Source organism: Anser anser (genome assembly GCF_964211835.1).
Source record: "Anser anser genome assembly, chromosome: 8".
NCBI classification, from domain to species: domain Eukaryota; kingdom Metazoa; phylum Chordata; class Aves; order Anseriformes; family Anatidae; genus Anser; species Anser anser.
Window position 1 is genome coordinate 26,182,694 of NC_139728.1, and position 16,559 is coordinate 26,199,252.

At 40.8% G+C, this 16,559-nt stretch overlaps 1 protein-coding gene across 4 annotated transcripts in view; it reads right to left on the bottom strand.

Annotated features, from left to right (window-relative positions):
* Positions 1-16,008, bottom strand: part of TUT4 (terminal uridylyl transferase 4) — a 46,212-nt gene extending 30,204 nt beyond the window's left edge. Inside the window, exons 1-4 of one of the 4 annotated variants that reach the window (XM_083846982.1) lie at positions 15,862-16,008; positions 6,868-7,543; positions 4,944-5,107; positions 1,310-1,426 (exon numbers count right to left, since the gene is read on the bottom strand). In XM_083846982.1, coding sequence (XP_083703108.1) covers positions 1,310-1,426; positions 4,944-5,107; positions 6,868-7,429 — 843 coding nt within the window. In that variant the 5' untranslated portion in view covers positions 7,430-7,543; positions 15,862-16,008. Of the gene's footprint in view, positions 1-1,309; positions 1,427-4,943; positions 5,108-6,867; positions 7,544-9,273; positions 15,766-15,861 lie in introns of those variants that run through there. The other 3 variants (XM_083846983.1, XM_083846984.1, XM_083846981.1) reach the window with 3 other exon arrangements.
* Between the last annotated feature and the right edge of the window lie 551 nt (positions 16,009-16,559).

The following is a 16,559-nucleotide window of genomic DNA, read 5'->3' on the forward strand; positions in this document are numbered from 1 at the left end:
GCTTATCTGACAGTCCTACATCTAATAATTTGAGCTCTAATTAGGTATATTTTATGATATAACATTAGACAGTTACACACCACTTGCTACTGCAATGTGGTGTACAACATACAACTATCTGAAGACAAGTGTTAAGAACTGAAACCACTCCCTGTTCTCTAGCATTTCCATTCAGTGGTAAAGAAACCTCATTTCTCAATTTTTGTTTCCATACCCAGATGCAAAGCACGGTAGAAAAGTGTTTCCATATCAAATGTGGGGATGGTCTGTTGCCATTATTATTTAGTTGTTTATTTTTTCCCTGGTGCAAGTTAGCAGCCAGCAAGAAAACCAAAATCCCTTTCAACTAGTAACTGAACATAAAAACAAAAGTGTTCCTTTACAAGATTCTTAGGATTTACAGCATTCAGTTTTCCAGATGATGACTTGCACATTTAAGAGAATTAGAGCATTAATTACAAACAAGTTTGGTAAGAAATGCATGGAAACAAGAATAATATACTAAACTTTGGGAAACAGGTGTAGGAACATTATTTAAGCCACCTGAAACACAAGACTCCATGTATTTGTGAATTTGTAGCTCTATCAGCATTTACAAAAATGGGTTGGCATGAAAATCTGTGCGTCATTTTGTGCATGTAACATTTCTTAAAACAACACAAACAGTAACAACAGAGTATCTAATAAGGAAACCAATTGTCTTTTTTTGTTGAAAACCTTAGAACTGTACAGATATTTTCATATCAAACCCATATGTAACCCCAGAGAGATGATGAGTGACATCTCAGGAAATGAATCCCTCTCTGCTTTAGCTCTCTTTCTTTCGTCTAGACATACTATCCCCTCTGCTTACCCATCCTAGAAAGGATAGGGATAAAACCTAACAAGTCAGACAAAAAAGAAAAAAAACAGAAAAACACACACACACACAAAACCACAAAAAAATCCCAACCCCAACTCCAGCCCCTGGAGGTCTTGCTACCAGTGATATTACTTTTGAAAGAAATGGAAGAACTAAATACGTTTCTCACCTAAGCTACCTTGCCTTGTGTTACTAAGTGTGATGAACTGCCCACTACTCAGAGACACTAATTCAGAAGCAATGACCAAAAATGTTCTTTCCTCTCTGTCTGGACAGATATCAAGCCCTTCCTCTCAAACAGAAAAGGAGCAACAGAGATCCGTGGATCTCTGCTCAGCACACACAAACTTTCACCTAAACGAAGATGACCAAAGAGAACATACCACATAACAAAAAAACCTTTAAAAAACAGAAAAAATCATTCATAATTTTTATTTGTTAACTTACCATTATATTTTTCTTATGACGCTTTTCTTTAATATGCTTGTGAGCTCCCTGGATATTTTCAATGTGAACTAAGCAGAGCTTGCATAGATACTGACAGTTGGTGTATTCTGGGGAGCGCTGGGGAAAAATGGCCATAGATTAAAAGAAAATGTTTCTGCCAATCGTGTCTGAAAAACTCAACTGTTTGAATAACAAATTCTATTTAACAATTATGTAACATTTGTAATGTCAAGGTGCTTTGCAAACATTAACTAATCTTCAGAAAACACGGTGGAAATGGATTTTTACCCATATGACATGTGGGGAGTGTGAAGAAAGGAAATGAGATGAGTTGGACATTACACTTCTCAGTAGATTTTAGTGATGCAAGATTAAGACTGAAGAGTTTATGCCTCTTAAGGCTGAACTAGAGGCCAGTAAGCCATTCCCTTGTCAGCTCAAGCTTTTAATAACTATGGATTTATTAAATCTCAGCATCTATCCGCCTTTCTCTGATAAGAAAATGGGAAGTATTCATCACATTATCTACTATACATGTTATGACAGATGGTGTTGTTGTTTGGCTAGCATATTCAGAGCGTGCTGTGCAAGTACTGCATTTTTTTTTCTATTTAAAAGGGTTCAGCTGGCCAACAGGGAGGAAGATAGCCAGTTTCTGACTTACTGATGACTATACTCTGGATAAGGTGGGATCCTCTGACAAGAGATAAGATTATTCCATTTTGAGTAACAATTTGTAATGCTCAGCATTTTGGATGGACAGGCTGGGAGAGACAGAGTACCCAAATGGGGAGCTGAAGCCCGAGAGACCCGAGAGTCTGCAAGAAGCAGCTGAGCAGACAAGCCTTAAGAGACAATGGAAAAAAAAATCATCACATTCTTCGGGTCGAAGAGGGCACAATGTGGAGTTTTTCAACCAGGAAAACACTGAGAACTACAAGATCAAAAGGCAGAAAGGACAGTCTCTGCAAAGATGGGGTGTTGTTCTCAAAATTCTACTTTAATCTGTCTCATCCTGCAGTTATGTTTTCTTACTCTAATAAAACACAGCTATAGGAAACCTTTTGGTATGTTCACATCAAAGACCAAGAGGGACAGTTCTTCCTTGTGTTGCTCTTGAATGGGCCCCAAAGAAATGCCTTTGTTTTCCTGCAGACTTGTTAGGGTTTTTCTAATAATTGCTATCAGTTATAATGAGGAGAGAGGAAAAAACACCTACTTAGAATTTTCATCTTAATTCTAATATATCCATATTTACTAATTCTGAGAAGTATACTAAAAACACCAGCTGTTTAAACAGTGACATAACAATGAATGAGCAGAGAACGCTTATTTCTTACACCGAAGACCTAAACCACTGCTGAATTTGGGCAAGTTTTTCCATATACTGAATATATCTTTTGCTTTTGGGAAAAAAAAAAAAATGAAGGCCTGAGTCTCCAACTACAGATCAATTTACAGTAACACTGTCATGACACTTACTAAGTCTCTTCATCCTTACTTTTTATGAGATTGTTACCTAATAAAACGAAATTAAACACCTATTTGGAATACAACCTACAGTTACATTTAGCTAGCTCAAGTATTCAATAGCTGATGACTGAAGCAGATCAAAAATAAATACTTTAACACTCTTCTAAAACTATCAGCAAAAACAGTATTAAAAATGATTGGATATTTCTTTCCTACACTGATCTGTAGTATTATGCCAACAGATATTATTGCCAGAAAGGTTGAATCATGCAATGTTTTTTATTTTGCCTCTGTAATAAAGACAATTTTCATCATCTAGCTATGCATAAGAGCAATGAAAGAATGAGAAACAAACAATAAAAAACCCACATACTAATATTTGAGTAAATCAGATGCCTTAGAAGAAGCCAGGTCTGGTGAAGTTTGTGCTTGGCTATTCACAGTGCTAATCCACCTCAGAGCCAGCTAGATTTTAATGGGAAGGTTCCAGATCACTAGAAAAGAAAAACCTCGAGACTATCTTTAAAATGCTAGAGAGGATGAACCAAAGAATTACAGGCCAGTCAGTAGGAGTGTCCGGAAAAACACTGTAATAAATAAGTTATTAATAAGCATATAGGAAAAAAGTGGGTCATAGGTGCTATAAACAAACTGTACTAAACCAATTTCAGGGTTGCCTTTCTAAAAGAAAATCATAGAGCTCGAAGAAACAGCAGATGTTGCATCTTGAATTTTACAACGTTTTTGTCACTTGACAGTACCATTCTAAAAAGGAGACTGTAAATACTATCTAAATAAAGAACAATAAGGTGAGAATGAAGCTGCTCAGAAAACTGTCCTCAGAGCACACATCCTTAGAGTGGTTCACCACCAGTCTAAACGTGTGTGCCAAATAGTTTTCAACAGGGTCCTTCTGGGGTGAGAATCTTTCATATTTTTGTTAAAGATCTACGAAATGCAATACAGTGTATGTTGACTACACATGAGAAAGACACGATTGGGAGAGACTACAGACTTTGTAAGACAATAATAATTCAGTGATCACAACAAATGAGAGAAATGGAATAAGTAACTTGCAATTAAATAGTATCAAAGCAAAGTATTGCTCCTCCTCCTTAGATACTGTCAACTGCAAGAAATACAGGGCAGGGAACACCTGGTTGGACATTTCTTAAGAAAAGGATGTGGGGAGCTGGTCAAGCTACAAACCAGACCAGATGATTTTGGACCAGATGATCTGGGAGGTCTTTTCCAACCTTAACGATTCTAAGCCAAAATCCTATTGCTACTAAAAAAAAAAAAAAAACACACATATCCTAAACGCAATGTTGTATTTCAGATAGATGAAACCAGCTTTCTTCTTTATATGTAAGACTTCAGCTGAAAGGCCGTGTCCATTTTTGGATACCACAGTTACATGGACCAGGTGGTGAAAGCCCAGAAAAAAGCAACAGGAATGAAACAACTAAAAAAATTCCTATGACCAAAGAACAACTAGGGAGTCTTAAGAAGACATGCCTTCAGGGAGATATAATGTAATGATCTTCAAAAAGAAGGTATAAAGTAATGATCTTCAAATGTATAGAAAATTGCTGAAGAAAGTTAGATCTTAGGACAGCATACAAAGGATTAAAATGCTCCAAGAGACACTTAGGTTAGACACCAAGAAAAAACTTCTGAGTTACACCTATAATGACATCAAAATTTGCTTCACTGGAGATTACTAAAACAGCTTAGAAAGCGTTTTTAAGGTTTTGTCTTCAATAGAGGTGATTTGTACTGGTAAAAGGGTGATATACTGAAGATATAATGAAGTTCCTTTCAATCCTATAACCAGAGTTTCCAGGTAACTGGACTTCCTAGAAAACCTTAGATAAGTATAAAACTGAAAACCTTTAGATCTGCACAATTTTTAAAAAATACTGTTCTATAAACATGCCGTGTGCCAAAAAAAGGCACAGTAAATTTTCAGTTTGTATATTCTGTCACAGTGAATGACAAGTCAACTACTACGGTTAGTATCACTAAAGAGATTCACCATAAAGAAGAGAGAAACAGAGGCAACAGGCTACAGTGGAAATACCACCCAACCTGAAATATGGTGATGACAGTGAAAGAAGACATCCATTTTCTTTTTTAGCTGACAAATAACTCAACCTACTTTTTCAAGTCGGGAGATATAATCTCTTTCCAGACGCTCTTCAGCTTGTTTCAATCCCAGTTGCTGTTCAGCTGTCAGATTAGATTCATCAATAACAGCCGTGTTTTCTAAATAGTCAGCTTCCAAGGTATGTTCTTTAGTTGATTCAGAATTCTTTATTTTACCTAGAGAAAGAAACAGTCATTTTCTTCAGAGGAAAGTAAAGGGTAGAGTACAGAAGCCAAAGCAGTTAAGAGCATCTCATTAAGAAGCCAGACACAAACTGGAACTATATTCTAGGGTTGGTTTTTTGTCCAAAGTCTGACCATCTGACCAAAATCACCTCAGACATTAGAAACTTTCCAGTATGTTAACCAATATTTTGGAGAGACTTCAAAGACCATTGTACTACTAAGCACACTCTCAAAAAGAGAAGAAAAAAACAAACAAGGTAGATTTGTTCTGTATTTCAGTCCTAACTTCATAATCTCTACGAAGTTCGTTTAGGCAAAAAAGATTTTTTGTTATGCAGAACAGAGAACACGAGATCCCAATGCTATACTTAACAGACATAAAAATACTAGCTCGTTTTTTCTTTTTTCACCCAATACATTTTGCTACGGAAACAGTCAGAAAATCACTTTAAAGACACTCATCCAAACGACCTTACAACGCCAGTTACCAGATATTTCAACCACTCGGGTCAGAAGACTGTTGGAGTTGCACCTGAACAGGCCGTGACACCTTGCCACCAAGGGCTAGCAACCATGGAGCTCTGGAACGCTGCTACTCACAAACACACACCAGTCAATTCCAAAAGTCCAGTTCCTCCAGATGCCTATGAGTTGTTCATAGCTCATTAAGCTCTACAAACATCTTCATCTTAAATTCTTCCAGTAGTGTTTGCATCACCAAAGGTGAGAGGGTTTCCTCTCCACCCTTTTATTTTTTTATTTTTTATTTTTTTTACATACAAGATCTTTACACCCTCCACCTCCCTGACTAACTAGGAATAAAAAACGTGAGCAAGTTTTCAAGTCCTGGTTTGTCAGTGACAGATGGTCCCTACAGCACATGATGGCAGTCTACAAAGAGCTGGCTGATCAGAGGACGCTGCCATTTCAACTTGTTTTTCCTGTTAAGTTTTTTTTATAAGCATAGCTAAAAAAAAAAATGCACTTTAATATTTTCCCTTGTATTGCCCCACAAGCCACTGCTGTAGCTGTTGCAGTAGTGGGAAATATTTCAAGTAGAAGCTCTGCACTCTGACACTGCAGTTGTAAAGCAGTATTTTATTAGAAAATACTGTGTTCTGAAGAAGCGTGACTAAGTCTGTTATGAGGAGCTAACTTGAAACGAGACAAATCCTGATCCAGATATTTAATTTTGAAATTGAAAAAGACACAAAAATTGAACACTCATAAGGGTAACCACTGATGGATGGGAAGCATTCCACAGCTCCCTAAATTAAACAGCCATCTGCCAAACCATCTTTTAAGCATTTTTAGTAATAAAAAGAATGTAACAACCTCAGAAAAAAGGTAAATATTTTTCTCATACCTATAAAAAATATTTTCTTGCAGATTTTTTCTCCTGCTCTTTCTGAAAAGCAGGAATATCTGGCATTTCCATAAATGGCAGTGATATTATCAAAGGTTCTCCCCCAGCCCAAGACATTATATTTCCAAAAGTGCCTGAAACCCACGCATTCTAAGTCTCTTGCTAAGACATTTAGGTCTTAGGCAGAAGAAAAAGGGACAGCTATTACCATAATCTCTTATGCCCTATGTAATATGCTTATATTAATAATGTTCTCTGTAAATGCAGTCAGCAACTTACTATATGTGAAAAAAATATACCAATAGAAACATTTCAAAGCCCATTTCAGATTGTTAACAATTTTACCAGAACAAAAACGAGTAAAGCAGTGCTGAATAATACTCACTGAAGTCATCAGGCTTCTGTTCCAGTTTTCTTTGATCTGAAGCAGTCTTACCAGGATCACCAGTCTGATCAACACTAGTCTCCAACGTATGAACTCCCAGTGGATTTTCCAACACCAGTTTCCCTTTCTGAGTAGCTGTTAAGGTTTCCGTACTGACCCCATTCCCTGAAACATGGCAGCCTGGAAAATTTTCTCCCACTTGTTGAGCTTTTGTTTGTTTCAGGTTTTCCATTGCTGATGATATATTAGAATTTTTTTTTGCTTTTCCATGACTTCGATCCTGAATGTTTGATACCGTATCTTTAGTTCCAGGATTACAACTATTAACTTTGCATGATTTATTTTCTCCTTGTTTTTCAGGAAAAACATCATTTTGTTTACTTTTTTTGCTGTTGTTCCCACTTGGAGAACTTCTCCCAATATCCTTCACAGATTTGTCATTTCTATTATGTTTATAATTTTGATTATTTGTAACTTTGACTGCTTTGCCTTCCTCACAGACAAGACGGACAGACTTCCTTGGGTCATGATTTCCATTCTTTGAGCTCTTGGCCTCTTCCATTATAGTGAAGACCTGCTTCTCCAGTCTCTTGAGACCACTTGAAGTGCAATTCTTCAGTAATTTAAAGTTGATTTTAAATCCACTGTGCAGGCAAGGATCGTGGCTGATTGTCTGCTGAAGAAATGATACACATTTGTAAACTGAAGGGAAAATACCAAAGCTCTACATAGGAAACATTAAAATAAGCGCCTCTAAAGAGAAGTGAAACTCCTAATGGTTATAGAGGAAGCATGTTCCCCCCTACAGGGGGGAATATTCATACGTGAATATTCATAACACATTCCATATTAAAATAAAACTCATGAAAATTTTATAAACTTTACTTCTGTTTAAAAGAGGGGGCAATATGAAGAAACAAAAAAATGGCAGAATGTGGTAAAAAACACTGTGATTAAACTGCCAACAGCTTGCTTTTTTCTTTCCTTCCTATTTTTGGCTTTAGGAAAAAAATATAAAAAAACAACATATCTGCAACTACACTGAAAATTTGAAAAAATAACACATCTAAAAAATACAATAAAACACACTGCTCAAGAAAGCTAATTCATTCCAGCATACCAGCTCCATTTTGTTAACTGAAAAAATATTTAGTGATATAAAACTATTGGGAATAAATCTGACATCTGACCTACCACCTACCTCCACAGATACTTAAGCACAACATTTAACACATACAATTCTCACACGTTAATTGCCACCAATTAAGTAAGATTTTCATTAGTCAAAAAAACAGAAGCAGTAGATATTTTGTTTAGCTGCAGTTTACCTCGACTTATCTAAACCTCTGTCCTTTAAGTGGTATATCATCTGAGTTTTATTTTGGAGACAACTCAAAGACTGGTGTTCCAATGGGAAGCTAAGCATGAATAATGGAACCTGTTTTTAAGGAATTACACTCACTTATGTAGAAAATGAAGAAAAAGAATCTGTAGCAAGAGCCTGGATTCTTTTCTTTTTAAACAACCTTCAGATAGCAATAAAAAAATGAGAATGATGTATTAGACACAAAATAAAATCAATTTTGTACAACTATAGCAAGATTTGGAATTCTGGAACAGAGTTTCTCTCCTTCCTGTCCACCTACATACTTAGCAGTTTGAAACCCAGAAATTTCCATGGATCACGCTTTTGAGAAACTATCCAAATAAGTAGCTTATCATTTAGCAAAGGAATAACAAAAAAATCCATGGATTACAACAATTAGGAGTAAAACAATGTACTTTCGTACTTAAAAAAGGAAATAACAAAAGAATCAGATTAAAATGTCTGCTAAAAATCTAATTTTTCTGAATATCATCAATATAAAGCACAGTAATTTTTTTTTCAGGCTATATAATGCAGCTACTATCTCTCACTTTGGAGAGACACAAGCCAGGAAATACTTCAGGATGCAAACCACATACTAAAAATGGATAGCTTAAGCCTCTGTTGATATCACCGAAAATATGCACTATATTTCAGAAAAATTAAAAACAAAACCAAAAGCAAAACCAAGAATTGTTATGAAGTTAATGACAGCATCAGAGCATTTAATAAGAAATCTTGAAAAAGGAAAAAAAATCTATACTAGTACATCCATTCCAACAGCTTGCCATTTTAGGTCACAAAGTCACGTATTTAATATTACAACTGTTCTCTATCGAACACTGATTATTACATCCAGCTCACACTTCTAGACGAAAAATCAAAGACCAAAAATCCAGAAGATTAAGTAGTATTTGCCTTTGGATTGCAGCTGGCCTTTCCCACAGCAATTCCTATTAGCCCAGCACCAGAAATGTGCGCCCACCCACACCGGTGTCATTCCAGCCTGGGTGCAGTGAGAAGGACCCAGGTAGGCTCACCGTACTCGTGTGCCTGACCACCTGTTGGAAGCGTTGCTCCATCCCCTATAGATGTCACAGCTACATGCAGCACACTGCTGTCTGCCAACAATCCGCTGCTCTCCTGCGAAGATTTTTTTGTAATGGAAACAAGAGAAAATGCAGGGGAAGACTTTTCAAATTCTGAACTCCTCCTTACGCTTTAGCTGCTCATTTTCGGGGTGGGGAGCACGGCGAAGGAAAGCAGATGGCAGTTCCACTTTCATTTCTGACACCCACACCACCATTCGACCCTGGACTAGAGCACACCCAGGCCACACTTTTGCGTTAGCTGCAGGTTGGCACCAGCCCTGATGGAGCAAGAAGCCATTTTTCCAGCCCCAGCTCCTTACTCCCAATCCTCGGGCGCTCCCTCGAGCACTTCTGCAGCCCAGTCCAGCTGGACTTCACGCTGGCACCAGGGAGGAGCAGCAGCAGCAGGGGGGAACAGCAAAGCAGCACAAGTGCCTTGGAACAACAACAACTGGCAGGAAGGCCAGCTTGAAGTTACCATAAAAACGTGGCATTGGAGCAAAAGGAGAGCTTCATTTAGCTCTGCTTCTTCTAACTGTCAAGTCGTTAAGTTCGGATCATAAAAGAAGGCTTTTTCTTTTTTTTTACAATCCACAGAAATTCTACTCTGAACTCAAACAATTTGATCTCATCCATTCAATAAGAATATAGTTACACATTCAAAAAGAATATATAAGCTCTAATCAAATGCACAAACGTGACATACTTTCTATTAGCAGTTTCCTTAGATTTTTCCTGTCACATTTAAAACTACCTTTATAACTCAGCTAAGAAATTGAATACTATAATGCAGTTACACATTGAGAGAGTGAGTGTAATCAAATGCAAGTAGTTAAGGTTAAAAAAACCACAGAGCTATTCTTTATACCAAAGAAATTAAAATAAAGATCACTTATGCAATTTAGTCAAGATTGTAACAAAAAAATAAGAGTTCCACTTAAAATTCAGAATCTTAAATGCATGTGCAATAACGTTGTATTCAGGGTTAATTTTTTTTTTTTATTAATACCGAAATGATTTAGCAAATTACAAATAATCTAAACTGCTTTAACACACTCAATATCAACCTCATTACCCAGCTCACAAAGAACTACAACATGAACCTATTAACAAAACTTAAACACTAAAAAGAAAATAGAGACCACTACTAAAAGCAAAACAGCCTAAAAAGGAGGCTTCCTCCTCTGCCAGATACCGGGCAGCCAGGTATTGGAGAGAGAAGAGAGGGAAACGGGAGGAGAGAAAGGAGTGCCTCCAAAAGGAGTAGCACGGTTGGAAACACAATGCTGGAGCGGAGTGAATCACTGCTGAGGTGGCATCTTTTTAGAAACCTGGATGGCATGTCTTACTCACAAGCTCAGGCCCATACCAATTGCCAGACCTGGAATGAAAACTGAATTTTCTCCCAGGCGGGTTGGCAACAAAAGCAGAGTTTTTCATCTGCAATGTGGGGAAGGATTCACTTGCTGAAATCATTTCAGCGTATTCCTCAATGTCCTGGTGTTACAGGGGATTCGGTTTCCCTTTTTTTTCTCTGAATGCACAGTGCCAGTTACTCCTCTGAAATCTAGCTCAGTTCTTGGCAATCTGAAGAAAAATCATCTGGCTGGAATACAGCAGCTCGAGGTCAGACAACACATCATCCGACCTCAAATTCTGGAAAACGATTAAATCTATACACACCTACAACGATCAATTTTTAGGATGTTTAAAATCAGCTTAGATTTCTCTATCGTAGAATTCATTTCAGGCTCACAAAATGAAGGAGCGAGATTGTTTCACTTTCATTTCTGCCAGATTCTTTTGTTTCCTTGTTCTCTCAGACTACCATTACAAAATTCTGCATTTGAATTGCAAAAATTCACGGTAACGCTTACAAAACAAAACCAACGAACAAAAAACCAACACAAAAACTACTTTCAATAAGATACTTCGACCCATTTGCCCTGTTACTCCTTCATCCCAAGTTGTTCAACTGTATTTAATTCCTTTTAAAGCCCCACATCTTGGGTCAGACTTTGCCTTTTCAAAGGTGAAGACCAAGCGAAACTGTGAGCTCTTGCATGCTGAGTTGTGACAGGAAGCTCTTTCGCAAAGCACTTCTGTTTTAATCATTTCCTTGTTAGAAGATCTTTAAGGTCCCTTCCAACCCGGGCCATTCTTAGAAGCCGAACTAAAGATGCCCACCTTCCTACCCACTCATTTTCGTGCTCCTCTGTCACATCACAGTTCTTTGGGCAGGTGGAGGAGATGTGCAAGGAACTCAAAGAACGTCTGTGCTGTCTGGTCCTTTGCTTCTCCCTAAGAAGAAATGCAGAGATCCTTCCTCTACTGAGACATCTTTTTTCCCAGAAAACATACGGAAACTCAGCAATCTTCGGACATTATTTTAAGCCTGTTCTAAAATTCGGTCCCAACTGACTAAAATGTCCAAAAACATCTCCGAGAGTGGAGAAGAGCAACTAAAGGGAAACTGAGCAGCCTCGTAAGTTTCGATTCCTCAGGGACAACTAGATTAAATATTAAGAGAGAAAGTACTATAAACACAACTGTTATCACCCTCTTTCTGTAAAGTATTCACTCCCTAGAGATAGAGGGACCTGTCTTTTTATCTGAGACCTGCTTTAATCTGTCCCATTAGACCGTCCCTTCAGCTCGAACCTCCCTGCCTTCCAGCAGCAAGGGGGGTGATAAACCTCAGCCTCCCCAGGCAGATTTCCAATACAGCCCGACTGAACCTCCAACCAAACTAAAATGAAATTCAACAAACAAAGGCCACAGCCAGAAACAAAAGGGAAGGCTGTCTTGTGCGCTCTGCTCATGTTGCAGCACAGGTAATGTCTCCTTCTGCAGACAGCCCTATCTGCCAGTGCGAAGGGGAGAGCCTCTTTTCGGGACTGGTTATAGCCTCAGGCCCCTTTCTGCATCTGAGAACTTACACAAGCTTCAATTCAAGCTTCTCCCTTGTCCTGTGCCAATTGCTTAAAAAAAATATGTTTATGTTTGCTTTATGATAAGCTACACGTAACTTAGTACAAACTGTTATCAGTCCCTGGTGTTTTTCCAAACTACTTAAAACTAAAACTATCAGAGATTACTGGCCACTAAAGCGCCTCAGGCTCCCCCAGCAGTAAACCCATAGGTATTCTTAGTAACAAACATGTAAGTGCTATACCGTGTCTCAGACCTTCCTGTTTCTAGAAGCGATAGGATTTAAGCTAATAACTATAATACTTCAAAAAATCTATCGAGAAGGAAGCCAGCGCCACGCACGTAAAATTAAACACACAAAAAAACAGGGACACAGCTAGCCAGCACTCTGGCCCTAGCAAAGATACATAATGAAGTAGGAAGCTCTGATGTTAAACATGAGTGCAGAGGATTAAAAACTTCTAAGAAGGATTCGTTAGATAAACAACTTTGGATATAAAACTGTAACGAGGCTGTATCTGAATTAGGTAAGTATCATTTGTAACCGAAGTAACAGGAAAGGCCTTGCTTTATGCAAAGCTTAGCATTAATGTATCTAGGTATAATAACCATCCTACAATTAAGCCCTTAAACAAGCAGATATGCGAGACAGGAAATCCATACAGAACGTGCTCGATACGGGTTAGCTCCTATTTGCATCGACAGCCGTTGTGTTTCCTACAAGCTGGTCTGACTGACTGGGAAGGCAAGAAAGAGGTGTGTCACCAAGCAGCAAATGCCAAGGACTAGTTTCTGAACCTACTAGTGCTGACCAATCCCACTCCAAACGGAGGAAAGCCACCCTCCCTCTGTTCCACCAGCTGTGTAACTACATTACTGTGTCCTCCCTTCCCTGTGTATTTCATATAAAGATACCTAATGCCTCAGAGTTTTGGGTCTGACCCCAATTTTACTGTACTAGTTGTTTAAACTTTTGAAAAACACCACCGTTTCGCAATCGGCTTAAGCTCTGAAGCCAAAAAAGGGGTACCACCTGCCTCAAATGTTGCTCTGTGTTGCAAGGTACATGCTGTAACCAGATCAGGAAACTGATCCAAGTTAGCTCTAACTTTTAAGAACAAACAACATTTGTACCAGTACAGGGTACAGGGTAGGAGGCTAGAGAGGAAAAAAAAAAAGGAAAAAAGAGGGAAAAAAAGCAATACAGCACTACATAGGCGTAAGGCCTTTCAGAGGCTAAAGTAGCTTCTGGAGGCCTGAACTGATCATGAAGCTGGCTTAAATAGCAGCTACATATTTAAATTCTATCTATCCATCTTCTTCTTAAACTTCTGTTTCTACTTGCTGTTTGTGCTCAATAAAAATACAACAGTGTGTATTTTTGGCATAGAACTTTATCTGGATCTTGTATTAACAGTGATCCTTCCACCCAAACCCTAATCCTTTAGGAGGACATCCTTTGCACTACCTCGTACCAGCTGCAAACTAGTTCACAAACCACATCCAAAGCAAATGGATCCGTTACCACCAGCATCCTTAGGTCTGCTTTACTAGGATCCAGCACATTCACTTCTGAAAGAAATACGCTGGAAACTGTTACTTTAGAAAAGTTGTCAAAAATACACTCATATAGTTGGCACATGGGTTGATTCACAACCGTTTGTAACACTAAACTGATTCCAGACTCCCAAGTCAAGTTTTGCCGACACCAAAAACTGAAGTCTGAAAGTTACTTCTTGCTGGCAATGTTTCTTTTAGACAACAGCAGAAATAAAAATTAAGTAAGTAATCTAGTAACATGTGATGCACTGTTTTTTTCCAAAGATTTACTAAAACATCAGAACCAAGGGTATAGTATGGGTACATATACATCTGTGTATGCAGCGCTGTTCAAAAGTAAAAATGAGATTCATATGCATTGTTACTAAACTTAGACAATGTGTTTTCAGTACTTCTGTGCTAAAAGAGTTACTGATCTATCACTTATGTGCAATTAAACAACTTGTGATTATTATTGTATGCTGTTTGATAATGCGCCAAAAGCATCAGAAACGTTGACTTCCCCTGGATGGCTTCCATGCTGCAAATTAATCCAATAAGCAAAACGCAGGATCTGTCCTTCCATGAAAAAAATAAATACTCCATACCAGTATTACGTTACCTCATCAAGATAAGGACAACAATTAAAGTTGATTTAGTAAAAACACTTCATAAAATGTAAAAGCAAGCACAATTAGAAAGCAGGATATACTCTCAGCTGGGCAAAATTTTGAACTGCCTTATCGATATGAATATACAAACCAAAACCGTGACAAGCAGATCCACAAGAAATTTAAGAGGAGCTCCCTAGGGATATCTTGCTTTCAAGTAGGACACAGGGAAATCCTTCTCCCCTTTATCCCTGCAGCAGTAATTCCCTTCAGAGGAAGAAGCAGGCAAATGCCCTGTACCGTGCAGGTGCCCCGTGGCACCTGGCAATTTCTGTTCCTGCGCTAGGTGGGTAGGAGACAAAGTCCCAGCTGTTTTCTGTGCAAGGACAGAACACAGAAAGAACTTTCTGATCCCTCTCTATGTATCCTCCAGGATCATATCCCAACACGTATGTTCTGGGAAACTGTAATTTCATCCTAAAAATGATTTTATGAAGCGATTATCACTAAAGTCAGGTAGACAAAAGCTCACTACATAACTAATGGTTGAAAAGGAGACCTCTCACTCCTAATATAGCTTCTTCTGTCAGATACTGTAATTAAGTCATATTTCCATGTCTGGGTTACTTTTCTCGTCTCGGAAATAATTATGTCATAACTATCCGGGGTCAGACTGTCCAAAAGCACCTCCCCGAGCTGGGAACATAAGTCAAACAAAACCAACATGTATCCTCTATTTTCAAGCAGATGCAGTGACCCTCAAAGGCAGGGCAAGGCATTCATGAAGCAAAGTGACGTGGGGGTGGTGTGAAAACCAAAAAGAATTAATGGATCCGCACGCAGATAAAACTATTGTTTGACATACCAGTCCCTCCCTAATACCTCAGCCTTAACCTGATTACATTGTTCCTCTGCGCCCTCACAGCTCATCCCCTTTGCTATTCCCACAAACAACCTTAACAGCAAGAAGGCCTCGGGGGCTGTGACACATTGAGCCAACTGGCACATCGCAGCGTCCTGCAGGAGCTGGAGCCTCGTTCGGCTCTCCCCGCACACGAGACGAGCCGACAAAAGAGCCACAGCCACCCGGGGGGAGGCAGCCCCCGGCGGCGCTGCGGGCACCCCGCGACGCCCAGAACCCCGAACCTCTCCCCTGGGCGAGCAGGAGGGGCCACGGCCGGGCTGGACGGGGGCCCAGCGGGCGAGGATGGCCCGGGACCCCCCCTCGCAACCTTTCAGCGGCCGGCCGCAGGGCTGCGAGGCTTCGGCGGGCGGCGGGGCCGGGGCCGGGCGGGCTGAGGCCGGGGGCTCCGGGGGCTCCGCGGGCACCGTGCCCCCCGAGCCCGCCTCGCCCCGCCGCGCACGGGGGGAGAGGGGAAAGGGGAGAGGGCAGAGAGCGCCCAGCCGCCCTCACCCTGTCGGGGGAGCCCCCTCCCGGCCCCCCGGGGCCCGGTACCTGGCTGCGGCCCTAAGGGTGCCGGGGCTGCGCCCCCGCCATGCCCGGCTCCGGCTGCTGGAGGCCCCGACGGCAGCGGCTCAGTCCGGCCCGGCCGCCATGTCAGCCGCGCCGCGCGCTGCATTGTGGGGCAGGGCGGGAGGGAGAGCCCCGGGGGCGGGCGGCTCGCCTCGGCCAGGCTCGGTTCTTTTTGGCCCGGCTCGGTTCGCTTGGGCTTGGCACGGCTGGGTTCGGCCTCCCCCGGCCCCTCGGCCCTTCCCCGGGGCTCCCTCGGTTTGGGGGAGAGCCCCGCTTGCCGCCTTCCCCCGCCTTCCCGGCCGGCCTGCCGCGGTGCTGCAGCAGGGGGCTGAGGGAATCAGCTGCTCGATTTTTTCCCCTCAATTTTTTTCCGTTTTTTTTTCCACAAGCCGTGAGGGAATGCCCGGCCCCCCTCACGGAGGCAAGGCCCCAGGCCCTGTAGAGGCGCCTTTGGGCTTGTTCACCGCTGTGGTGGCTCCTTGAGGGTCCCCCAGCACAGCCTGAGCCTCGGGGTTTTTTTTGCCCCTTAGCCTGCTCTGCGCGCTGCCGGTCGGTGGAGGAGGGCTGGTGTGCTCCACACAAAGCAGCCTGTGGTAAACAGGCTGCAGGACACCCCGAACCTCCCGGGGCCTTTCCCCAACACGGGACACGCTGAGGGAAATGCTCCCTGGCTCCCTGAC